This window comes from Geotrypetes seraphini, chromosome 2, assembly GCF_902459505.1.
Source record: "Geotrypetes seraphini chromosome 2, aGeoSer1.1, whole genome shotgun sequence".
Classification (NCBI taxonomy): Eukaryota; Metazoa; Chordata; class Amphibia; order Gymnophiona; family Dermophiidae; genus Geotrypetes; species Geotrypetes seraphini.
Genome location: NC_047085.1, coordinates 70,086,508 through 70,112,212, shown reverse-complemented (window position 1 = coordinate 70,112,212; position 25,705 = coordinate 70,086,508). Strand labels below are relative to the sequence as shown.

The 25,705-nt window shown below is 43.9% G+C and overlaps 1 protein-coding gene across 3 annotated transcripts in view; it reads right to left on the bottom strand.

Annotated features, from left to right (window-relative positions):
• Positions 1 to 25,705, bottom strand: part of NIPAL2 (NIPA like domain containing 2) — a 112,549-nt gene that overhangs the window by 80,438 nt on the left and 6,406 nt on the right. Inside the window, exons 1-3 of one of the 3 annotated variants that reach the window (XM_033934917.1) lie at positions 20,943 to 21,730; positions 15,261 to 15,329; positions 13,030 to 13,201 (exon numbers count right to left, since the gene is read on the bottom strand). In XM_033934917.1, the coding sequence (XP_033790808.1) occupies positions 13,030 to 13,201; positions 15,261 to 15,329; positions 20,943 to 21,113 (412 nt within the window). In that variant the 5' untranslated portion in view covers positions 21,114 to 21,730. Of the gene's footprint in view, positions 1 to 13,029; positions 13,202 to 15,260; positions 15,330 to 20,942; positions 21,731 to 25,705 lie in introns of those variants that run through there. The other 2 variants (XM_033934919.1, XM_033934918.1) reach the window with 2 other exon arrangements.

The following is a 25,705-nucleotide window of genomic DNA, read 5'->3' as shown; positions in this document are numbered from 1 at the left end:
TTAAAAGGTTGCAGATGTTACAAAACACTGCAGTTAGACTACTTCTTAAAGTCAGTAGATATGATCATGTTAGATTACTTTTAGTCCAACTATGCTGGCTTTCTGCCTCATTCAGGATCTCAATTTAAAATCTTATGCCTAACCCATAAGGCTACAGTAATTCTAGTGCAATAGGTATACAGTGTACGATGGATGGGTAATATCCTCATGCTTACGAGCCATTCAGAAGGAATCCACTCCAGCTTTTGAATTCCTCCTCTTCACTACAGGGCTTTGCTGTCCCCTTCAGTTTTCCTTCTGCACGTCAGCCAGGAGTCTTTTGATCTGCTCCGTTTCTTTATTTTTTTCAGTCTTTTTCATTATTTTATGACAAATTTCGGAGCTCAGAGTTCCCCTAGTTGAGGATCCAGCTCTGTTTGCATGAAAAAGAAGTAGACTGAGGTCTGCAGCTGACAGGCCAATCCCTCTGTTGGCCAGCCTGCAGAAACTTTCTTGGACACGGGGTCTGTTTCCCTTGTAGCATTGCTCACTTACTGCATTGCAGGGACTTGAGCACAGTCTGTCAGGCATCCATAGGGGGCTCAGCAGGGCTCCACAGGGTGCCAGATGCGTCTCGCCTCCCTCCTCTTCATATCATGGGAGTTCAAGGCTCAGTCAGACACCAATACGACTGATAGTACAAAGATTTAGCATTGAAGGAGCGGTCTGTTTGAGGCAGTGATTTCTTCTCCCAGATCCAGCTACCTTAGGGGCTAAAGCAGGCTGCAGCACATTTCCAACACAGGTCACAGTGAGTAAGGCTGTTACAGCCTATGAGGAAAATGGGGGGGGGGGGGGGTTCTTTAAAACCATTTTTTTTCCAGATTTCTGCCACTTCCCTTACGTTTCCCCACTTCAAAAAAAATCACTGTTTTTTTGTTTTAGTTGAAACATTTTGGAGCTTTTTTTGGTGCCAAATTCCTGCAGTGGCAGCCATCTTGGATTTCCCAGTTTATTTTTAACATTCTTCAGAAGCTTCAAATTGCCTAATTTTGCCTCAAAACTGGAAGGGATGGAGTCCTCAGGCTCCTTTTACCCTAATTCATGTCAGGTTTACACTGGATGTGTGTCCAAAGAGTGTCCTTGTGCCACATGCTATGCAGCATGTGAAGGGGCAGAGAGTTGGCTTAACCTCCCCTTTGTTCTCTAGGGCTGAAAAACAGTTGGGGGGGTGTCTATCGGTTGGGAGTAAATCTCTTCTAGAGCCTCGGAATGGCGGTATTCCTACAACACAGGGCCGTGAAGGGCGCGGAGCCCATGAGATGCAATCTGGAGTCATTTACCGAAGACTCTGCACTTCCTAATATGGTGTTTTCTCCTGAATTTGTCAATCTAATGTAGAGAGCTTATCTGGATGGCTGAAATTCCCAAAGGACATATGGCAGCACACCATATACAAGGAGGCTGAGGATCCCAGGGCACATCTGCCTCTGCGTCAGAGGCTGGCCTGGACCAGGTGGGCCTTTCCAAGGGAGATTCAGAGGATGAGGGATCTATTTATATGCCCTTACTGTCATAGAGCGAGCCCTCCCTGTTGGGAGATGCAGGGTCGCAGGCAGGTATGGGTGCACAGGAAAGAGTTGTGGCCCTCGATCAATGGGATGATTCAGACTCTGGCTCTGTTAGAATCAGACCCTGACTGGCTGTTCAGACCCTCGGCTCTGTTAGAACTTATCACTATGTGGAAGTTAAAAATGAACTCTCAGCAGGTCCCCTCTGCTCCCTGCTCTGAAATGAGCGAAGTAAGAGCCCAGTCTTCTTTGTTTCCCTGGCATCCTGATATCAATATATTGGTCATGGAGCACTGAGATGCCCCTGAAGAGTCCCTTACAGTAGCAAAAACAATGGCTCAGCTGTATCCTATGGCAGAGGTGTGTCGGCAGCTGTTCGCTCAGCCCACGGTAGATTCCTTGGTAGCGCAGGTAACCAAATGCATGCCCCTACCAAGTGAGGGAGCCGTAGTATTAAAGGATTAGTCTTATAGCCCATTACATTAAAGGGTGCTAGAATATATGTGTGTGTGTCTGTCTTTATTTTTTTCTCTCTCTCCTTAGCCGCTTTCTGTATTTCTATCTGTTGGGTTTTTTTTCCCCCTTGGCTGTCCACTACCACCCCTTGCCTGCTCCCCCTGTCCATTCTCCCTTCCTTTTACCTCCCCTGTGTCCTCCACCACCCCATCACTGCTCACCTTATCCAGCAGAAGCCCTTCTCCCTTTGTTTTACCTCCCCCTGTCCATCATCACCTCCTTCCTGTTCCCCTTGTTCCCCCTGTCTTCATTTTTCTGCCCCCTCCCTGTTCATCAGCACCTGTTCCCCTGTCCATCAACCCCTTTTCTGCCCCTCCATTTCTGTGTGTTGCAGCATTTCCCTCCCACCCCACTTCCCTGTGCAGTATTTTCCTCCCCCTCATACCTTCCTGCTGAACTCCATGCCCTACTTATGTTAACGGCCTGCAGCCGCCACGGCCGACATTCGACTCGGGCCGCCGCGGTCGACATCCGCCTGGGGGGGGGGAGGAAGAGAGAGAGCGAGCTGCGGCCGACATCCGCCTCGGGCCGCCAGAGAGAGAGCGAGCTTCGGGCGGCCAGCAGTCGCCGCGTCCGACATCCGCCTGGGGGGGGGGAGGAAGAGAGAAAGAGAGCGACATCCGCCTCGGGCCGCCAGAGAGAGAGCTTCGGGCGGCCAGCAGTCGCCGTGTCCGACATCTGCTTGGGGGGGGAGGAAGAGAGAGAGCGAGCTTCGGGCGGCCAGCAGCCGCCGCGGTCGACATCCGCCTGGGGAGGGGGGGGAGGAAGAGAGAGAGAGAGCTTCGGGCGGCCAACAGCCGCCGCAGCCGACATCAACTTGTCTTGCCTTGTGAGGCCAGACCATAAGCCGCGCATGCGCACTTCCTATGTGTGCTACAGCTCACGGAAAACGGACGCACGCATAGGAAGTGCGCATGCGCGGCTTACCGTTTTATTATATTAGATAGGCAGGATTGCAGAGTGGATGTGATTCTTAAAAGACAATTCGTAGCACTGGCATTGGGAATCAAATCAGCTACAGCAGCTTCCTTTGTGACATGTGCCTATCATACCAAGTTGTGGGGGCTTGAGCTGGAGGAAGGCAAGTCTTTACTCCAGCTCCTATTAGATGGAGTGAATTACATAGCCGATGCTATCTACAAAATCATCAGAGTCATGAGCAAAGTTTTGGCTTATTCAATCTCAGCCCGCAGAATGCTCTGGATCAGGCAATGGGCAGGAGATTCTACCTCCAAGGCTACCTTTAGCAGACTTCCTTTCAAAGGACAAATGCTAAACTGAACTAAACTAAACTAAACCTTAAGTTTGTATACCGCATCATCTCTACAATCCTAGAGCTCGGCACGGTTTACAGGAAATGGTGTAGAGAAGAAACTCCAATGAGGGTTACAGGACAGTATAGAGAAAGTTTAGAGGGACTTAGTATAACAAAGAGGAGGACATATTACATTTTTTAGAATAGCCAAGTTTTCAGATGTTTTCGGAAAAGTTGGAGGGCGCCCAGATTCCGAAGTGGGGTAGAAAAGTTATTCCAGAGCTCTGTGATTCTGAAGGAGAGGGATGTCCCTAGTTTTCCTGTTTGGCAAGGGACAGGATGATCTCATAACCAGCATGGCAGATCACCAAAATCTCTACCTGACAGCAGACCATGAACCTCCAGAGGCTCTGAGCAGTCTAATTTTCGTGACACCAGGCGCTTTCATCAGGAAAAGCCTCCTCTTGGAGATCCTTCCAGGAAGCCAGACAGAGTTTCTCAGGTTCTAGGTGGAGTCAAGCCTCCAGTTCTCTTTCTGCTACAACCTCCAATAAAACACAATGACGCCAGGTCCAGAGCAGTTCCCCTGAAGATAAGGGGACAGCTTTCGGTCTATGCAGAGGACTGGGTGCAGATCGTGTCAAACCACTGGGAACTGGAGATCATCATTCAGAGCAGTTACAAGCTAGAATTCGCCCAGTCCTTAGTAGACTGGTTTGTGGACTCCCCAGCAAGGTGACCAGAGAAAGCAAGCAAGCTCACACCTACAATTCAGAGGCTGTTAGATGTTCATGCCATAGAGTCTGTGCTGCCAGAAGATTCAGGCTCAGGCAGATAGTCCATATACTTCATCATGCCAAACAAAGGCTCAGACAATTAGAGATCCATTATGGATAAGAACATAAGAATTGCTGCTGCTGGGTCAGACCAGTGGTCCATCATGCCCAGCAGTCCGCTCACGCGGCGGCCTTCTGATCAAAGACCAGCACCCTAACTGAGACTAGCCCTACCAGTACACGTTCTTGTTCAGCAAGAACTTGTTTAACTTTGTCTTGAATCCCTGGAAGGTATTTTCCCCTATGACAGACTCCGGAAGAGCATTCCAGTTTTCCACCACTCTCTGCAGCGCTGAATGTTCTGCACTTTGCATGGAGACAGCACGATCAGTCATAGCTGCAGTGTGTAGGCACTCTTTATAGCATACTCTGGCTTCCCCCCTGGCCTCCCGGTCTCACCTTCATCTAATTAGGACAGCATGCAGAGGATCCTAGAAGGCTGACATCCCTGACATCAGAGGCTACAATAAGGGGGGGGAACATGCAGGCCTTGGGAGGGGGGCCCTGGAGTAGAAGTACATTGAGGGAGGGAGGCAGGGAATGGGGGGTCCAAAAAGACAGGCATATGCTGGACTGAGGGTGGGGGAAAGGGAAAAATAATGGGTATGAAAACAGAAGGAGAGAGATGGTGGACAATGGGATGGAGGGAGGGAGGGAAAAGAAAGAGAGAGAAGTTAGACTCAAGGGATAGTGTGGAGGGAGGGAGATACAGATACTGGTTATGAGGGTAGTTGGGATGAGAAAAGGAGAGATTGTGGACCCTGAGATGGTGGGGAAGGAGAGAGAGAGATGTTGGATGAAAGGGTAGTTGAGAAAAGGAGAGATGGTGGATCTGTCCATCGCTGCAGCTGTGGGGCTGGAGATGAAAAAAAGGAAAGATGCCAGACCTCCGGGGGAGGGAAGGAAATTGGAAAGGGAGGATAGAGATGGAAGATGGATGGTTAGCACAGAGAAAGAAGAAAACGACAAATGGGCAGGAGACCCTGGCAAGTGAGTTATGAGAACACGTTTGTCGCAGAGCCTGGGACCAACATGATTTGAATAATGACCAGACAACAAAAGGTAGAAAAATAATTTTATATTCTGTTTTGTGATTATAATATGTCAGATTTGAAATGTGTATCCTGCCAAAGCTGATATTAGACCACGAACGTTAGCTAGGATTTAACAGAGAGAGAGGAAAAGTCTTTTATGTTTTTTTTATTTTGTTTACACCACAGCACCAGTGAGGGTAGGAGAGGGCAAAGGGGGTGGGGTGGGTGAAGAGGCTATAAAATAAACCCACCAGGATATTTGAAAAAAAAAACAAAAAAAAAAAAACAACACCCAATTGGGCAGGAAAATTGAATCGAAAAATCGATTCAATAGGCTGAATCAAATCCAAATATTTTTTCCTGAATCAGGCAACACTAATGTGGAGGGTTCAAAAATTACTTCCAGGACTTTAGGATGGCATTTTTACAGAACAGTGTTTTTTCATTTCTTTTCCCCTCTTCTCAAACACTGCTACCTTGTCTTTCATTCAGAATCCAGTCAACCATATCTCTTCTGTGAACAATTCTGACAGCAAGGTGATTTGTGCATCCAAGTGGTAAGACTAAGCCAGCTAACTTCTTGTGTGTCATGCTGAAGGCAGAGTACAGCAAAGCTCTTGCTGAATTATTGCTTACTGACCTTTGCTTTGGATAAAGCTAAAATCTAAAATGCACCGGGACAAGTTGGCATGGGAAGAAGATGCAGATGCAAAGAGTGGCTCAGGAGGAGCTGGTTTGTGTCATCTGGGAGATGGGCAAAGAGATGCCTGATGACACGGGGACAAATTTTCCCCATCCCCGTGGGGATATCTCTAGTCCTGTCCCTGCGAGCTCTGTCCCTGCCCCATTCCTGCATCAGGATTTACAAAGACTAGGGGACACATGATGACATTACAGAGTTTTATTTTTAAAACCAATAGGAGGAAATATTTTTTTACTCCGAGAATAGTTAAGCTGTAGAACGCGTTGCCAGAGGATGTGGTAAGAGCAGTTAATGTAGCTGGTTTTAAAAAAAGGTTTGGGCAAATTCCTGAAGGAAATGTCCATAGTCTGCTGTTGAGTCAAACATGGGATGGTAGCATGGAATGCTGCTACTATTTGGGTTTTTGCCAGGTACTTGTGACTTGGATTGGCCTCTGTGAAGACGGGATACTGGACTAGATGGACCGATGGTCTGACCCAGAAAGGCTATTCTTATGTTCTATCTGCACAAGCCTTGAACACTTTAAAATCATAAGTGGTCAAGGCTTATGTAGGAATAGGACAGGGACAGAACTCATGGGGACAGGACAGGGATATTGAGATCTCATGGGGATCCCCATGTCATTCTCTACCTCTAGGGCAGGGGTGTCAAACTCAATCACATAAGGGGCCAAAATCTAAAACATAGGCTAAGTTGGGGGCCAAATTTTTTATTATGATACTTAGGGGTCCTTTTATTAAGGTACGCTAACCGATTTAGCGTGTGCTAAATGCGCACCTTAATAAAAGGACCCCTTAGTCTTAGTAGAAGTATAGGGTTACAACCTCTCCAACTCCACGCTGGCTCTGTGATGTAAAAAAAAATAAATAAATAAAGACTTTCTCTCTCTCTAACACCAGCTCTGGCAGGATATACACTTCAAAATCACAGAACAGAAAATAAAATTATTTTTTCTATCTTTTGTTGTCTGGTCATTATTCAAATCATGTTGTGGTCCCAGGCTCTGGTTGTCTTCTGAAAACTCACTTGCCAGGGTCTCCTTCTTTCTTCTTCCCTTCCGTTTCCCTTCCCTCCCCTGGAGGTCTGGCATCTTTCCTTTTGGCCCAAGATTTGGCCCTCTTTTCCTTCCCTCCCTCCATCCCGGATTCCCGCTCTCACATTAAAGCAGCCTGCAGAGGATCGTCAGTCAGCTGTAGCAATCCTAGCAAGCTACCATCGGCCTCCGCAGCAAGTTCCCTCTACCGTGGTCCCGCCCCTCCTCTGACGTACGGGACCGTGGTAGAGGGAACGTGTTGCTGAGGCTACAGCAGCCTGCTGGGATCGCCACAGCCGACCAGAGATCCTCTGCAGGCTGCTTTAATGTGAGACCGGGAAGCCGCATGAATCTACAGCTGATGCAGCGCTTGTACCGGTGGACCAGCTTAAGTGCAAATTTAAAACTGTCTGATGGGCCAAATTTTATTACACCGTGGGCCAGATTTGGCCCACAGGCCAGAGTTTGACATGTCTGCTCTAGGGTCTGAAGCAAAATCACTTTCATGCTTTTTCTTCTTGTTCAGTCGGTAGAAATGCACATTTTGATCTGACTTCTGGGTCATCCACTTCCACTGTCTTAGCTTTCTTTCTTTTTTTTTTTTTTTTTAATCTATCAAAATTTTCATCATTATCATTTATACAAATAATAATAAAGAAAGGAAAAATACAAACAAAAGCATAAATATTTCAAAAAACAAATCACTAACTCCTCAAGTCCACATAATTGGAAGAGAACATCCTGATAAGCTAAACGAAACAGTCAATATAATCCTTGATAAAAAAAAATCAAAACATTTAAACTCCAAATATTAATTCGCATGATGTCACTAACTTCATTAAGTTGTAAAAATTGTTCCAACTGAATCGAGTCCCAGTATACATATTCAGTATCATTAAATTTAAAGATACTGAATATGTCTTAGCTTTCTTGTTTCTTTTGAGCTACTCAGCAGTTGATACAATACAACTTTGTTCTTATTTTGCGGGTTATCTTTCAAACACAAAAGCTAGGCCCATAATATTCTTTGCAGCAAATCTAAGGGATCCTTTTACGAAGCCGCATTAGCGGCTTTATCGCACGCAACTTTCTATCACGCGCTAACGCTCACGCTAGCCGAAAAACTACCGCCTGCTCAAGAGGAGGCGGTAGCGGCTAGCACGGCCGGCAGTTTAGCATGCGCTATTACGCGCCTTAAACCGCTAACGCAGCTTCATAAAAGGAGCCCTAAGTCATTAATTTTGACATTCAAACCATTTCTAAAATCTCTTTTCTTGTTCTTTTTCTTTAGTGGTTGAGTCTGACTTATCTATTTTAGAATTTGTTCTTTTGGCTTTTTGGGAAGGAGAGCTATGGTTCATGAACAATCTTATATAATGTACTTAGTTCTACTCTGGGGTGTGGCTGTGTGTTGATGGGCTGACCCCTAGGGTGACCCGTCAAAAGCATGCAGGACAAATGCGCGCTGCCGTTCTGACCACTCTGAGGCCTTCCCGACCACTCTGAGGCCTTCCCGTTTGCGGTCTGTGCGCGAGAACCCCCCACTACACTTACAACTTCACGTACTCCCGTTTAGGGGGCATGGGGGGAACTTCCGCAGTACACTTAAGTCATGCTCTCCTCCCAAAGCCCGGCTCTTCCACTCTCAGGGGGGTGTGATGGGGACACCCCCTCCCCACTACAATCGCGCTCTCGTTCGGGGGATGCCAACACGGTCTCAATTTCAAGGCTGCTGCACCCCCCCCCCTCCACACACACACACACTTACAATTTTGCCCCCAAAACCACGCTTCCTTCAGGCGCACACTTGTTAGCGCACGCATTTGATGGAGCGCAATTGTCAGGGCACAATTATCCTGTGCGCTATTGACGGTGTACCATCCCCCAGTGAACGGACTTCTGAAGTGAAAATTTTACCACTCCATTTTGGTGTTTGTGTGCCAATGTAAAATAGCAGACACAGACATTTATACCAGCCCTACAGCTGGTGTTACTGTTCAAGCCAATATTTTTCAAGCTCATATGTAAATTATACTATTTAATAATATGCATACCTAAGCACGGCACTCAATCTTAGGGTTACCATATGGCTCCAGAAAAAGGAGGATGGACAGAGACATCCAGGAGTTATTTCCATTGAAAACAGTGGAAGTAAAAAACTCAGATATCTCAATCCGTCCTCTTTTCTGGAGTCGTATCGTAATGTAATGTAATGTAATGTAATTTATTTCTTATATACCGCTACATCCGTTAGGTTCTAAGCGGTTTACAGAAAATTATACATTAAGATTATAAATAATAAATAAAAATAAAATAAAAAAGGTACTTAAAAAATTCCCTTACTGTCCCGAAGGCTCATAATCTAACTAAAGTACCTGGAAAGTAATAGTGAAGTGAAATGAAGTGATAGAGGAAAAAGTAAAAATAAACATTTTAACACGATAGCAATTGATCAATTTACATTGTAAGGAAGAAGAAAGGAGAGGTAGTGATAGATGCAGAAGGTAGAACCGTTAAACAGTAGAATTGTGAAGAAATTTAAATGATATAAACCTACCCAAACACTGAATCAGAAGCCAAGAACTGGCCTCAACGAAGAGACGAGAACACACAAGAAGCGTTGATTCTATAAAAGCGGCCCTTGGTGTCAAAAAGGTTGGGGGGCCACGGTTTTAGGGCATTTTGTATGTTTCTTCACATGAAGCCCCATTTACAAAACTGATTCACAAGTTTGTACATTGGCTTCAGATAAAATTTTTACTTGAAATTAATTTTATTAAAGTTACTGACATACAAGTATAAAGCATAGATCCCCAACTTCTGTATATGGCAGCTGTGGTTGTATGCGCACATCAGTGTGCGTAGCCGATGTACGCGCACAATCTAGTTGATTAACTGGCCTATTCAGCACCAACTGGCAATTAACACCTTGTAATTGATGCTATTTGACGCTAAGGGCTCCTTTTACGAAGCTGCGTTAGCGGCTTTATCGCACGCACATTTTCAGCACGCGCTAATCCCCGCACTAGCCGGAAAACTACTGCCTGCTCAAGAGGAGACGGTAGCGTCTAGCGCGGCCGTCAAATTAGCGCGCGCTATTACACGCATTAAACCGCTAACACGGCTTCGTAAAAGGAGCCCCGATTGAAAGCTGCACACAGCTCAGAAAGTGTGATTCTATAAAAAAGAATACACTGGTTGCAGTGTGCAAATTTGAAAAGGGGCATTGCCAGGGGTGGATCGTGGGTGTTCCTAAAAGTTATGCGCATTGTTATAGGATATGGTCAAACACAGGAGAGTCAAATCCACAATCACAAACCGCAAAAGGAGTGGAATGGTCCAAAGGAGACTGGTGAACTCAAATGTATTTCACAAACGTCCTTTATTTCTTCAATAAAACATTTCAACGACTCGACATGTACATGTTTCGGCCAGAACGGCCTGCCTCAGGAGTCTTTTTCTCTTGTTGTTTAATCAGATGAAATACATATTCACATTCCACATACATTCAGCCGAACCTGATTCCATATGCATATCTGAACAGAAATAGGGCAACATAAACTACAGGTACAGATCCCTTTTTAAAGTCCACGAGCAAACAGGTAGTTATCACATTTCTTACTCTGCACAGCACTCCACAGCTGAAATATCCAATCATCCGGCTCCAGGAACAGTCTGAGCCAGGAGGAAGTGACCTACCCGGTACCGCTCACGAGACGCCACCGCTTGGCTCGTGTGATAGGATATGCCTGAATATGGTTTTAGCTGGCTTAAATGGATGTGCCTGTATGTCCAATCTTTAATTTGAGAAAGTCGGATCATGTTACTCCCTATTATAGAGAGCTGCAAGTTGTCTTTTGAGGCCAGGGTGTTATTTAAATTTGGGACTTTACGTTATAAAGCCTTACGCGGTCCAGCTCCCAGTTATTTGCTGGATCAAATTAACGCTCTTTAAAGTAGAACGTCCGCTGCGGATTACTTCGATGTTTGTATTTCATTCAGCGCGTGGCTGCCTACACAAGAAATTTTTACATCGAACGATTGCATTCCAGGCAGCCAGTCAGGATTCCGAGTTACGCATCTTGTTTGCTACCTCAGGCTCCTATCTGCACTTCCCAAAACTATTGAAAACATCTTTGTTTGTAAGATTTTTGGGAAATTAATGATTAAGGGCTCCTTTTACAAAGGTGCGTTAGGGCCTTAACCTGCGGAATAGCATGCGCTAAAATGCCGCTACTGCCTCCTCTTGAGACGGCAGTAGTTTTTCAGGTAGCGCGCGCTAAAAACGCTAGCGCACCTTTGTAAAAGGAGCCCTAAGTCACAAATTCTGTAACTCGCTGTTTTGCTTATGTAAACCCCATCCATCTGGAAGGTTTTGCGGTCTATAAATGTACTGTAATGCAATGTAGTCTAATGTAAGTGACGCACACAAGTGCTAAGCAGGATTCTATAAAAGGTATGTACACCTTACAGAATTGCACTAAGGGGCATTCTAGTTAGGAGAGAGTATTCATCAAACTATGAACAAATCATCTCCAAAAATTGCATTGGCTACCAGTCGCCTTCAGAATACAGTACAAAGTTTTAGGGCTCCTTTTACTAAGCTGCGGTAGAGTTTTTAGCGCGCGCTACAGATTAGCGCGCGCTAACCCCGGCGCTACAGGGAAAAACTAGGCATTAGCGTCTAGCGCACGTGCTAAAACCGCTAGCGCAGCTTAGTAAAAGGAGCCCTTAATGATCTGTCATCAATTTTTGTACGGAAATATTCCAGAATTGATTTAAAAATAACATATCTAGTTGTATTCCAAAAACGAACTTTGCATTCTGAGAATTTGGCCTTGCTGAAGAGGCGACTGTGAATCCAAGGCTAGCTGATACTAGCAAAAAGACAGGAGTTAAGATTTGGAACTCTCTGGTAGGACAACTACGGATTTGTTGTGAGAGAGGTATGTTTTAGAAAATTACAGTTATTTGCCGATGCTTTCTTTTAGACATACCTTTTTTTGGCAAACCTGATGAACTGTTTATGATAACATAAGAACATAAGCAATGCCTCTGCTGGGTCAGACCTGAGGTCCATCATTCCCAGAAGTCCGCTCACGCGGCGGCCCAACAGGTCCAGGACCTGCAGAAATCCTCTATTTATACCCTTCTATCCCCTTTTCCAGCAGGAAATTGTCCAATCCTTTCTTAAACCCCAGTACTGTACTCTGCCCTATTATGCCCTCTGGAAGCGCATTCCAGTTGTCCACCATTCGTTGGGTAAAGAAGAACTTCCTAGCATTCGTTTTGAATCTGTCCCCTTTCAACTTTTCTGAGTGCCCTCTTGTTCTTTTATTTTTTGAAAGTTTAAAGAATCTGTCCCTCTACTCTCTCTATGCCCTTCATGATCTTATAAGTCTCTATCATATCCCCTCTAAGTCTCCTCTTCTCCAGGAAAAAGAGACCCAGTTTCTCCAATCTCTCAGCGTATGAAAGGTTTTCCATCCCTTTTATCAGACGTGTTGCTCTCCTCTGAACCCTCTCGAGTAACGCCATATCCTTCTTAAGGTATGGCGACCAATATTGGACGCAGTATTCCAGATGCGGGCGCACCATCGCCCGATACAACGGCAGGATAACTTCTTTTGTCCTGGTTGTAATACCCTTCTTGATTATACCTAGCATTCTATTTGCTTTCTTAGCGGCCGCTGCGCACTGTGCCGTCGGCTTCATTGTCATGTCCACCATTACCCCCAAGTCCCTTTCTTGGGTACTCTCATTCAATAACATCCCTCCCATCGTATAGTTGTACCTTGGGTTTCTGCTTCCCACATGATCTACAGTTATATTATTAATCTGTGTCTATGATATACCATTAATTTTGATTATGTTGTTCTTAAGCTCTGTTTCTATGCAAATTCATTTTAGTATTTTTTTAGCTATGAATTTTAAGGCTTATTTGTATGTTTATTTTATTATGTCTTAAGATTATGTATGTATAGTCTGTTAACCGTTTAGCTGCAAATGGTATAGAAATGCTTAAAATAAATTAAATAAATAAATAAAATAATAATACTTGGGACCACAGTACCAGATAAAATATTTTTTAAAAAGTCTCACCTATGACAGATGTACATCCTAATGGAGCAATGAGTATAACTGGTGCAAATCCATAGGCTGCAAAGTTCCCCAGCTCACCAATCCCCATCAAGACAATTCCACACCACCACAGCTTACTTTTGATATAGGTCCTTTGATCTGCTCGGCATGCAAGGCGGAGATGAACATATTTCTAGAATGTAATTAAGAACATGAATGATGGACTCACATTTTGGGCTCCTTTTACAATGCTGCGCTAGGGTCTTCACACGTGGAATAGCGTGCGCTAGCCGCTACCGCCTCCTTTTGAGCAGGCGGTAGATTTTCGGTTGGCACACGCGCTAATCCGGTGCGTGCGCTAAAACCGCTAGTGCGGCTTCATAAAAGGAGCCCTTTGTTATTTCATGTAGTAAAGTGTATTTAAATTAATGCACTGTTACCACTTGAAAATCAATAAAGATTTATTAAAAATAAATAAATAAATTTCAATCATTTTTATTAGTATTTAAAGAAGAAATCATACATATGTAAATACAATACAATATAATATTATATAGATCATATGTATGGACAAAAGATAAAAAACAAACACACAATCAATAAACAGTAGATTAACATTTAAAATTATTAATGATCATTAATACTTTCATAAATATATCAAAAAGGACAGTATGGATGTACACTTTAATCAAACAAATCGTTATGGTTTAATAGGCGCATGGCTATAAGACTCCAATGGCTCCCAAATTTTTGTAAATTTTTTAGAGCATTAAATCTCTCAGCAGCAAGACTCTCATACCTGGAAGTTAACAAACTGTGTTCCACCAAGTTATGCATTCCATCCTAGAATCATCCTTCCAGTGTTGCAGTATGATTTTTATAGCCACACTTATAGAAATGCCCTCCAATAGCATGGTCCCTAACAGGTTGCTTTGGCTTTCTTTTCTAATCCAGCTGACTTGGGGCTTGAATTTAGAGAATGACACGGTGGCAGTTACCCACGGCTAGCCGCAGGTAACCTGCTAAAATGGGGGATGGGGGGGGGGAAGTGCTCACTGCGGGCACGGGGACAAGGCCATCCATCGCCCCATGGAGCGGTGAATGGCCTTATCCCTGCAGTTAAGGGAGGGAAGGCGTGCGGTCACCAATCGTGCGCGGCCCCCTCCCTACCTCCGGCCAAATCTATCTCCCTCCCTCCCCCTTACTTTCGCGGCGCTTTAGAAAAGAAACTGAAGCCGGCGAAGCCTGCCTGTAGTTGCTTGTGTGTGGGAGGAAGCTTCTTCTCTGACGCAATTTCCACTGTTTGGTGACTCTCTCAGTAAATTAGGAAATCGATTTTTTCTTTGAATACAATATGGCTACAGGGCTTCAATTAAAAAGTGGAATGGTTTGCATTTTTCTAAGGTATGATGCATTTGGGGATTGCCTTAAAACATAATGCATTTTGGGAATTTTTAATTATGAGGGTGCCCTGGAAATAATTCCTCCGGAAACGGGGAACTTTTGACTGTGATGGCGTTCTGGAAATCGTTCCCTCGGTGTTCTTTTTAGGGCTTGCCATGTTGAGAGCTAACAGTGCACGGATTTGAAGGACTTCCCTTGACGCAGCCAGCTTATCAGGCAAAGCAAGGATCCTTGTCAGGATTATGAATTCTTTTCCTGGAACAGTGAAACTTCTCGAGCTACTGGCGTGTTTGAAGATTTAAAGACCTGAAGATTTTGTGAACAATTGGGGAATATGAATTAAGTCTTTGATTCTCTAGCTAAAGATAAGTGTTTTTCTAACTTTCCTGTGCACAGACAGTGGTTTGGACCTTTTTGAGATATGTACTGGAGCAAGTTCTCTGTGGAGTTTGTTTGTTTTTTTAATTCCTGTGATAAGACTAAAAAGGCAGCTAGAAGTTTCTGTATTTATGCTGCTACTTAAGTTTGAAGCTTTTTTCTCCACGTTTGTGACTGCTAGATACTCTGTAGGTTGATTCCACTGCCTAACTTGGTAACAATTGAAATATAGCTGTGGCATTAGTTTTTGTTACCTTTTATATTGGATTTTGTATGATACAAAGTCAGACTTTTACCCTATCTTGATAGCTTCCCCCTTAATGGTAAGTCCAAACAATCAATGATTCATAATACAAAGACTGGTGTGTACTAATCCCCCTCCCTGAAATTATACTGTATCACTTTATCTCTACTGCATCACAAATACAATATTACAATCAGAAATTTGAAGTTAGTGATTTAGTAATTACCTGTAAATTCAGAGAGATACTAATGAGAAAGTTTCCTAGGATTGCCAATAGAACTCCCCAGAGGTTATTCTGTCAAAAAAAGGAATAATTAATATAGAAAGACAGCAGAAAATCGTACAGTGCTACATAAGTAGAAAATACAAACACCAGGTAACAGCAAATTGTAAATGTCTCAGTTTAATATTAAATAACCACAAATTTTCATCTCAGTGATTTAGCAGACCAATATTCAAAACAAGTTATCTGTGTGTATTCAAAAGTTACTTGAATTATATCAAGTTGCATATCTGGCTAAATTGTACAATATGATTCACATAATGGTGGGGTATGAACAGACTAAAATACGGACTTTAAAGAAAATTATGAGCAGACTAAAATATGGAGTTTAAAGAAAATTTTTACTTCAGAAAGGATATATGTTGATAATAGAAAATGATTCCTAGTTTATTTAAGGTTTTTTTTTTAAAAGGATTTAGGGGAAGGAATTGATATACCGCTTTTTCTATGTGGTTACAAAGTGATTTACATATTTTAGGCAGGTACTTAATTTGTACTTGGGGCAATGAAGTGTTAAGTGATTTGCCCAGAGTCAGAAGGAGTTGTAGTGGGAACTGAACTCACAACCGCAGGGTGCTGAGGTAGCTGGTCTAACCACTAGGCCATTCCTCCAGTTTACTAAGCTGCAGTAAGCACTAAGGGCCATATTCTAAAAAATTGGCGCAGAAAATATCAGTGCATAGAATGATTCTATACAATGCTTCTAAGTTAGGTGCAGTTTATAGAATCATACTTATTTATTTTAAAAATTTATGAATCACTTAAATCTAAACAATGTACAAAACATTTACATCCACAATTTCAAACACAAACATCATAAAATGCAATAAACAAACATAGGGCCTGATTCTATAAAAGGCACCCAACACCACCTAACTTGCAGATGTCGATCAGCGAGGTTGTCAATCAACCGCTAGGCGCCGCTTATGGAATCAAGCTTAGCGATGCCTAGGTGTGCTTAGGCATTGCTAGGCATCTTTGTGGTAGGCGCCGGTATATTAAGCTACTTTTTTGAGGTTGCTACTCTTTGGGTTTTGGCCAGGTACTAGTGACCTGGATTGGCCACCATGAGAATGGGCTACTGGGCTTGCTGGACCTTTAGTCTGACCCAGTAAGGCTATTCTTTTGTTCTTAGATTTTAGCAAAGCCTTTGACAGTGTTCCACACAGACGTCTAATAAACTAGGTGCCCTCAGGATGGGCCCCCAAAGTGATGGACTAGGTCAAGAACTGGTTGAGTAGAAGGCAACAGAGGATAGTGGTTAATGGAGATCGCTCAGAGGAAAGGGATGTTATCAATGGTGTGAACATAAGAACATAAGCAATGCCTCCACTGGGTCAGACCCGAGGTCCATCGTGCCCAGCAGTCCGCTCACGCGGCGGCCCAACAGGTCCAGGACCTGTGCAGTAGCCATCTATCTATACCCCTTTAAACATTTTACCAGCAGGAAATTGTCCAATCCTTTCTTGAACTCCAGTACCGTACTCTGTCCTCAAGGTTCTGTTCTTTTTAAATTAAGGAAATCCTATTCTTTCAAACTAACAGAAATATGGAATGATATTCCATTAAGGTTAAGAGATTTAGGTTCATTTCAACTTTTTTGTAAACAGTTAAAAACATGGTTATTCTCTAAATTGCACATTTATGGCCTTTTCCATATCTTTTTAATTGTAGTAAACAAAGTCAAGCTTTATTATATGAAGATGACCCGGTCTATAAATCTAAGTTTTAGTTTAGTTTAACATTTTTAAAAGTGATATTGCTGAAGGGCTGTCAGGTAAGATTTGTCTCTTTGCGGATTCCAAAATCTGCAATAGACACCCCGAATGGTGTGAACAACATGAAGAAAGACCTGGCAAAGCTTGAAGAATGGTGTGAAATTTGGCAGCTAAAATTTAATGCTAAGAAATACAAGATCATGCATTTGGGCTGCAAAAAGCTGAAGGAACAGTACACTTTAGAACAGTGGTCTCAAACTTAAACCCCTTACAGGGCCACGTTTTGGATTTGTAGGTACTTGGGAGAAAAAATAGTTAATATCTTATTAAAGAAATGACAATTTTGCATGAGGTAAAACTCTTTATAGTTTATAATTCTTTCCTTTTGGCTAAGTCTTAATAATAATAATAATAATAATAATAATATTATAATTTATAGCTAAAGAGACATATGATCAAGAAACTGTTTTAGTTTACTTTTGTGATTATAACAAACATACCTAGGGCTTCAAAATACTACCTGGTGGGCCGCGAGTTTGACACCACTGCTTTAGGGGGTGAAGAACTATGTGCACAACGAAGAGTGGGACTTGGGTGCAACTGTATGTGATGATCTTAAGGTGGCCAAACAGGTTAAAAAGGTGACAGCGAAAGTTAGAAGGATGCTAGGTTGAATAGGGAGTGGTATAGCCAGTAGGAAAATGGAGGTATTGATACCCCTGTAAAAGACTCTAGTGAGACCTCATTTAAAATACTGTGTACAATTCAAAAAGATATAAAAAGGATGGAATCGGTCCAGAGGAAGGTTACTAAAATGGTGCATGGTGAAGTTGGTATGTGTTCCAATACACCGCACATGAATTCTTCAAAGGAATTTTTCTTCTCGAGGCAATGAGGTGCAGAGGTAATGTTAAATGTTTGCTATACCAGCATGAGCAGCGGTGGATTTTTTATTGTGACACAATTTGGCCTAGAGATTTAAAGCACCGAATTGAATGGTGGGCCTTTTTTTAGACTTAGGATTAGTATTTAACCTTTTTGTTAATAAAGGGGGTTTTTTTGAGTATGAAGTGGATGACATCAGCATTCCGGAAGTGACATTTCTGGTATGGGAGATGCTGTAGCCATTATAACTCCAGGCTCGTCTTGGTGCCGTTAGTACACAGAGTTGGAGAAATAGTATGAAGTACTGATTTGTGACCAGCTCCCCGACGCATCCACTCACGGCAAAACAAGGCCCTTGTTGGAGATAATTTTGCTGACCACGAGTGTTTTGAAGAAAGTGTATTAACAGCTAACCTATGAAGGACCAGCGGATTGAGCTAAATTGCTTTTGCTTTTCTTTTTTTCCTGTGCACAATCGTGTATTTTGTTTCTGTTTAAAAAACTGCATTCTGCCAAAGTGGAGTTTTGTTTTGTTTTACCAATGCAGTGGCTAGAAATCCTTGTGGATTGCTGTGCTATTATTATATATCTTGAGACTTTTTCTCCACCTTTTTTATTTAAATGTGTGGTTCTAACAGGTGCTTCCACCACTGGCTGATAACATTTCAGTGATTTTTGAGATTTGTTTAAATACCTACGTGGCTTAAATGTGCATGAGTCGAGTCTCTTTAATTTAAAAGGAAGCTCTGGAATGAGAGGGGCATAGGATGACCTTAACAAGTGATAGGCTCAGGAGTAATCTAAGGAAACTCTTTTTTTTTTTTTTTTTTCAGAAAAGGTGGTAGATGCGTGGAAGAGTCCTGGAAGACATGGTGGAAACAGAGACTGTGTCTGAATTCAAGAAGGCGAGGGATAGGCACGTGGGATCTCTTAGAGAGGGAAAGAGATAATGGTTATTGTGGCTGGCCAGACTAGATGGGCCATTTGGCCTTTATCAATACCTCCATTTTCCTACTGGCCATAACTCTCCCTATGTACCCTAGCATCCTTCTAGCTTTGCCATCACCTTTTCAACCTGTTTGGCCACTTAAGATCATTTTCACAAAAAATGAGGGCTATTCAATTTATACACTGAGATATTAATTCAGGTGCATATTCAAATCACAGTATCTAATTTAATAAATCAATAAAGAATTTATATAATTGTGTGAAATACTCAGACCCGCAACCGTGATGATTAAAAGATAAACCAAATCGGTATTGCCTCTGGGACCATCATAGTATTTCACTGTCCCGGCCGCCTTAAAGTATATAATATGCCACCGTGTGTATTATGTGATATACTAAATAAAGTGAAATAACATAAACTTATCTGAGTGTGCTTGTGAGTTTTTCACTCTGTCAAACGGTTGGCAGGTCCCCAATGACTGTGACAATACCAGGATTTGTCCTCGCCATTCAAACTACTCCACTAGAGATGAGTGTGCTGTAACCCCTCAACCTGGGTTTCGTTTCCTTCGTCAAGAGGGGATACGTGTTACAGCAAACACTGGCAGGATAGACTTTGGTCAATACAGGGTTAATAAGATGCTGTAGTTGGGGGGGGGGGAATTAAGACTGTTTTGCTACTTGGGATCTAGCTAGGTGTTTGGGACCTGGGTTGGCCATTGTTGGAAACAGGATACTGGGCTTGATGGACTTGTGGTCTGTCCCAGTATGGCAACTCTTATGTACTATCTGACAAGATTTTAACACCTTCCCTTTTGTGTTTTCCTTTTGATGATTCTCTTTCCTACTGAATATTGCACTTCTCTCCCCTTTTTCCCTATATACGTGTTAGTCTGTCTTGTTATAATTTTATTTTATAATCATGTACACTGCTTAGTAATTTATAAGCGCTATATCAAATTTAAATAAACTTGAATTCTATGAGCATCGGAGCATTTACCTTCCCGTCCCACTGTAGAAACCTCTACCGCAACTTTGTGAAAAAGGGGCCATAGTTAATTTACAATGGCAGGGACCTCATAAAGGTCCTCTTTTACTATGCCAAGATAGAGGTTTCTACCACGGCCCGGGGTGCTAAATGATCCAACATTCATAGCAGTAGAAACTTATATTATGGTTTAATTAAAACAAAAAAAAGGGGTGGGGGAGGGATCAGCTTTCAGGTCACTTGTTATCAATAATTACATTAAATATTGATAATCTACAATTCTCAAAGCTGCTGCTGCTTACAAGGTTACACAGTAGCCATAGATACATAAAGTATACCATAATCACACAAAATATTGTTTTATCGGGGGTTTTATTATTGCCTTTCCATTCCTACATGGTATAAATTTGTATTCCATGGTATTATTTAATAAATATTTTTATACAGTAGTTTCATCATGCCAAGTATCTCTATAAACTGGACTCAGAAGAACCACAATTTGGATTTAGCTCACAAAGGTAATGCCAAGGTGCCCATAGTAACAGAATGGGTGGCTTGGGAGTGCACCTTTGTAAATGTACCCGAGTGTGCTTTAGTCCTATTTACATGTAATTTGTTTACTTTTCTTCACCTTCAAGGTCTGCTGAAGCTATGTCAGACCCAATAATTAAAACCTTTGACAAAAAAATTACATATTTTGACACTGGACAGCTAAAATATTTTACAGGCCATACCTGTCCACGGACCTCCTAAAATCTGCTCACTCACCAGAGAATCAAGCCCTGTAGTATCAAGGGTGATAGATGTACCCTCCAAAAATCTGATAACCTTACTACATACAGACTTAAATACTGCCGTGGACCACAAGACATGAGAAAGGGAAATGACAATTCTGAAAACATCTCACAAGCAGCAATGAATGTACCTGGCAACTGTAGATGAGGATCTGGTTACCATTCTCATAATTAAGCTCAGCAAACAGAGGTGTGTATGCACGTACACTATGCACACAGACATTCAAGTGGAACGCCCTTCTGCTGCTTTCTCCCTCTTACCCTAGAGAGAACAAACCAAGAGCTTGCTTACCTTATCCTCATCTTTCAAGCCAGAGGTGGAGCTGTATGTCTCATTCTCCAGCAGCAAACCCATCTCTTTCCTTGCTGTGCTGCCAGTTATCCGCAGATTTGGTACAACTATACCCCCAGGGAAGAAGACATCAGTTTGCACAAGGTTCCCAAGGGGAACAACAGGGCACATCAGAAGGTGCCATGAGCCTGCACCGCAGGGAGGAGTGGTGACCACAGCTTGGTTGTCTCCTGCTGCAGGATGAAATCACTTCCCTGTGCTGGAGGATGGGACAGCCTGTCCCTCTGACACATACAGGCACTCCAGTCCACACCCTCTGTGGCATAGAGCCAAACAGGTACAAGCAGCCAGCAAGAGCCTACCTGCAGTGATGTAGCACCACATTTTACTCCTCAGGTTTCTATTCGTCATCTTTGAAAAAGTCAAAGTTGGGTATGTGTATGGGAAAATGAATTCAACTTCTCTGCACAGAAGCATATGGGTGTGGGGGGAATTAATATTCAGAAGTTCAGGTGTCACAGAAAGGATCAAACAGTGCATGCCTAAAAGCTCGGCAGGGCTTTGCTCATGTATTTTTTTTTTTAACATTATTTCGTGTAAATGGCTCAGATCACTGTATGATTTCTCAGTTAATGGGCAGACATTGAAGGACAGCAATGAGATCAACAAGTGTGACCGGGTCAGCTCCAGCATGCAACCGCTATTCGGATCACCGCCAAAACAGTCGCCTAGACTTACAACACCTCCAGCATCACCGCTGACGGCCCACCTCACCCCTCCTCAGGCTCTGTGTAGGCGCTGCTCAGCAAGCCCCGCCCCGCCTCAAGCTCTGTGTAGGCGCTGCTCAGCAAGCCCCGCCCCGCTCGGCCCGGCCCGCCTTACCTCACCCCTCCTCAGGCTCTGCTCATCAAGCTCCGCCCCACCTCACCCCTCCTCAGGCTCCGTGTAGGTGCTGCGCTGCAAGCCCCGCCCCGCCCGTGCAGACTGCGCGCGCGGCTCTCCTCAGGCACAGACCGGGCTGTACTACCCTCCCGAATGGGGCGGAGCCTCCGACCTAGGGGACTCCGCAGCCCTCGCCTTTGCTTCGCCAAAAATGGAGTAGGCATTTGAGCTCACCTGATATTGCAGGGAGGAGGTGGAGGAACGAGTTGGAGTGTAGCGACAATAATGTTTACTATTTTATCAAGCGGGGACCACTTTTGCCAGACATCAGGGTAGTGGTCTACTAGTAGAAGGCAGGTCAATAATGCCGGTGACTTGAATAACTGAAAGTCTTTCACGCTCAATACATAGTCACTCCTTTCTAGCCCATTTCTCCCTTATTATGGCTTCCCCTTCTCCAGTTGCCTCCCTAAAATCAAACTCAAATACCACCATCAAGCCCAACTCTCCCCCAGCTCTGTTTTCCAACCACTACTGACTTATGAAAATGAGACTGCAGTGGGTGTCTGCATCCCCCGGACCTATCCCCTGCATCTTTCTGCACCCCTACGGGCTGGTTTGTTGACCTCCCCCCCCCCCTACTTTCTCTGGAGACTTGCTGTTACCTCCTCGTCCCCGTCCCCCCCCCCCCCAAAAAAAAATGTTATGCTGTATTCTGGTGCCTGAACTCTCATAGTGTTCTGATTACCAAGGCAATAAGGGTGCAGGAGTTAACTTACTATATGCCTCAAATTCACTGAAACCCTGTAATGTTGAGAAGCAAACAACTGTTCTAAAGGTGGCACCAGCAGAAAATGCCTGGAAAGGGTGGGGGAGAGTGTGCATGAACTATTGAGAGTCAGGGAGCCTGAAGACCACTGGGCTGAACTTTATGCATGGAGAATAAGGTCCAGAGGCAGACTGGGCTGTAGATAAGGGGCTGGAAAGCAGCCTGGGCTAAATGAGGAGGAGAATGATGTTGAAAGGGAACAATGATTATGATGGCAGACAAGATTCATCTATCATTTCACTCACTTACCTGGATATGGCACAATCCAGACTGCCACAATGATCCCGACACCAGCTGTGGAAGCCTAAGGTTCATCTATTCTAGTCTGCCATGTTTCAGGCCTGATGCAGTGCCACAGAGCAAGCCTTTCCTGATGACTGCAGTTGGGTTTGCAGAACATCCATAATTAATATGGCTTGAAAATGGATAATGTACCTATATTCCTGCCAATTGTGGATATCTTGAAAATCTGACTGGCTGTGGGGTCACCAGAGTGGGCTTGGAAAGCATTGTCATACACTCATGTCCCCTCATATCTTTAAAATTAAAAATTCCATGCTTTCTTGACTTCTCATACTGTTTTTATCTCCACTACCTCCATGCTGCATCCATAGGGCTTTCTGATGTTGCTATTTGGAGCGTCATTAGAGGCCGACTTAAACTGCTATCGAAACCATCTAACCTCTTGTCTGAAACTGAAACTGAATCTGAAATTTACCACGTGGTTTCAGCTGAAAACAAAATTGAAAACTGCTGCTTGGTTGTGTGAATGAGAATTAATGAGGCCCATTGGGATTGTCAGAATTTACTGTGGGCAGCCCTCTGCTAAACCCACGGGAGATTATTCACAGGAACTACAAGCACAGGCTGACAACTGGGAGAGCCATTTTAACAAATACTTCTCAAGTCTGGCATGCTTAGGTTCTCAAGTCAATGCAGATGTAGTTACACGTCCTCTGAAACAGAACCCTTGTAAGAAAACAGCACTGAGATATTTCCTGTTTTATATTTAGTTAATGGGAAAACATGATGTAGATTCTTACTAAAATAGGGTAAAAGAGTCCAGATATTGGACTACACCATGGGTATTATACCAGCCTGATGTACAATCCGGAATAAAAAGACACATTGCCATTAGAGAACATAACAACATAAGAATTGCCACTGCTGGGTCATACCAGTGGTCCATCATGACCAGCAGTCCGCTCATGCGGCAGCCCTCTGGTCAAAGACCAGCACCCTAACCGAGACTAGCACTAACAGCGCACGTTCTTGTTCAGCAGGAACTTGTCTAACTTTGTCTTGAATCCCTGGAGGATGTTTTCCCCTATAACAGCCTCCGGAAGAGCGTTCCAGCTTTCTACCACTCTCTGGGTGAAGAAGAATTTCCTTACGTTTGTATGGAATCTATCCCCTTTCAACTTTAGAGAGTGTCCTCTCATTCTCCCTACCTTGGAGAGGGTGAACAACCTGTCCTTATCTACTAAGTCTATTCCCTTCAGTACCTTCAATGTTTCAATCATGTCCCTCTCAATCTCCTCTGTTTGAGGGAGAAGAGGCCCAGTTTCTCTAATCTTTTGCTGTATGGCAGCTTCTCCAACCCCTTAACCATCTTAGTCGCTCTTCTCTGGACCTTTTCGAGTAGTACCCTGTCCTTCATGTACGGCGACCAGTGCTGGACGCAGTACTCCACGTGAGGGCGCACCATGGCCCGGTACAGCGGCATGATAACTTTCTCTGATCTGTTCGTGATCCCCTTCTTTATCATTCCTAGCATTCTGTTTGCCATTTTTGCTGCCACCGCACATTGCATGGACAGCTTCATCGACTTGTCGATCAGAACTCCCAAGTCCCTTTCCTGGGAGGTCTCTCCAAGTACCGCCCTGGACATCCTGTATTCATGCATGAGATTTTTGTTACCGACATACATCACTTTACACTTATTCATGTTGAACCTCATCTGCCATGTCGATGCCCAGATGAGGTCATGGCAACCATTTTGAGAGCAGAGTCAGGAGCAACTGGGGACCACTCTTGCCCTGACTACACCCACTAGACCACCAGGGATTGTAAGATAGGCCCAAGGGAGGCATATTCAGTTGGGTAGTGGGAAAACACAACTCCTGTTCAGAGAAGTTAGAGACAAACAGGATAAAGCACAAATTCTGGGCTTCCACTGAAAATATACGATTGGTTTCTTCCGAAACTGAAACCATGGTCATAACCTTTTAGCCTGGTGAAGCTTACCAGGACAGCTGGGGGGGGGGGGGAGCAGTAGCATAGCGAGGGGGGTGCCCTGGGTGGTGGCGCTCCTGCACCCTCCACCCCCTGTGCCTTCTGTGCCCCCATACCACAGTAGCACCGTCCCTTCCCATCCCCTACCTCTAAATCTTTGCCAGCGTGAGTAGCTTCTCTTCCTCCTCCTGCTCGCACTGGCTTTTCCTCTGACCCTGCGACCCAGAAGTGATTTCAGAGGGAGCCAGGCCTGCATGAGCAACAGGTTAGAATAGTTCTTCGTGCTGGTGAAGATTTTAAAGAGGTACAGGAGCGGGGAAGGGAGGGTGTGAGTGTAGCATGGGGGTAGAGAGGTGCTACGCCCCCACAAAAATGGCACCACTGGGGGAGGAGGGCGATGGTCCTTCTAGGGAAAGATTTAGCTTCAAGCAGAGAGGGGGAGGAAAAGAAGGGGTATGGTTGGGAGGGGATCAGGAGCTGGTTTGTTTGTTTTTTAAACAAGTTATGCAGTCCTTGCCTGATATTCAGCCAAGGCTACATAAGCTCCAGGTGGCCAGGCTGCCAAGAATTATCCCCTAGTATTCAGTGCCAGTTCCCGGACATGGCCCAGCACTGAAGATCAGAGGATAATTCAGCCGGCAACGATCAACATTTTAAAAAAATGCTGACTGCTGCTGGCTGAATATTGGGGGGAGGGGGGGAGGAATCCTGTGGGTTACAAATTCTAGGGCAACATGGTTTTATCAAAAGAAAATCATGCCAAATCTAATGATTTCTTTGATGGGGTGATCAGAGAATTGGATCAAGCACATGGATC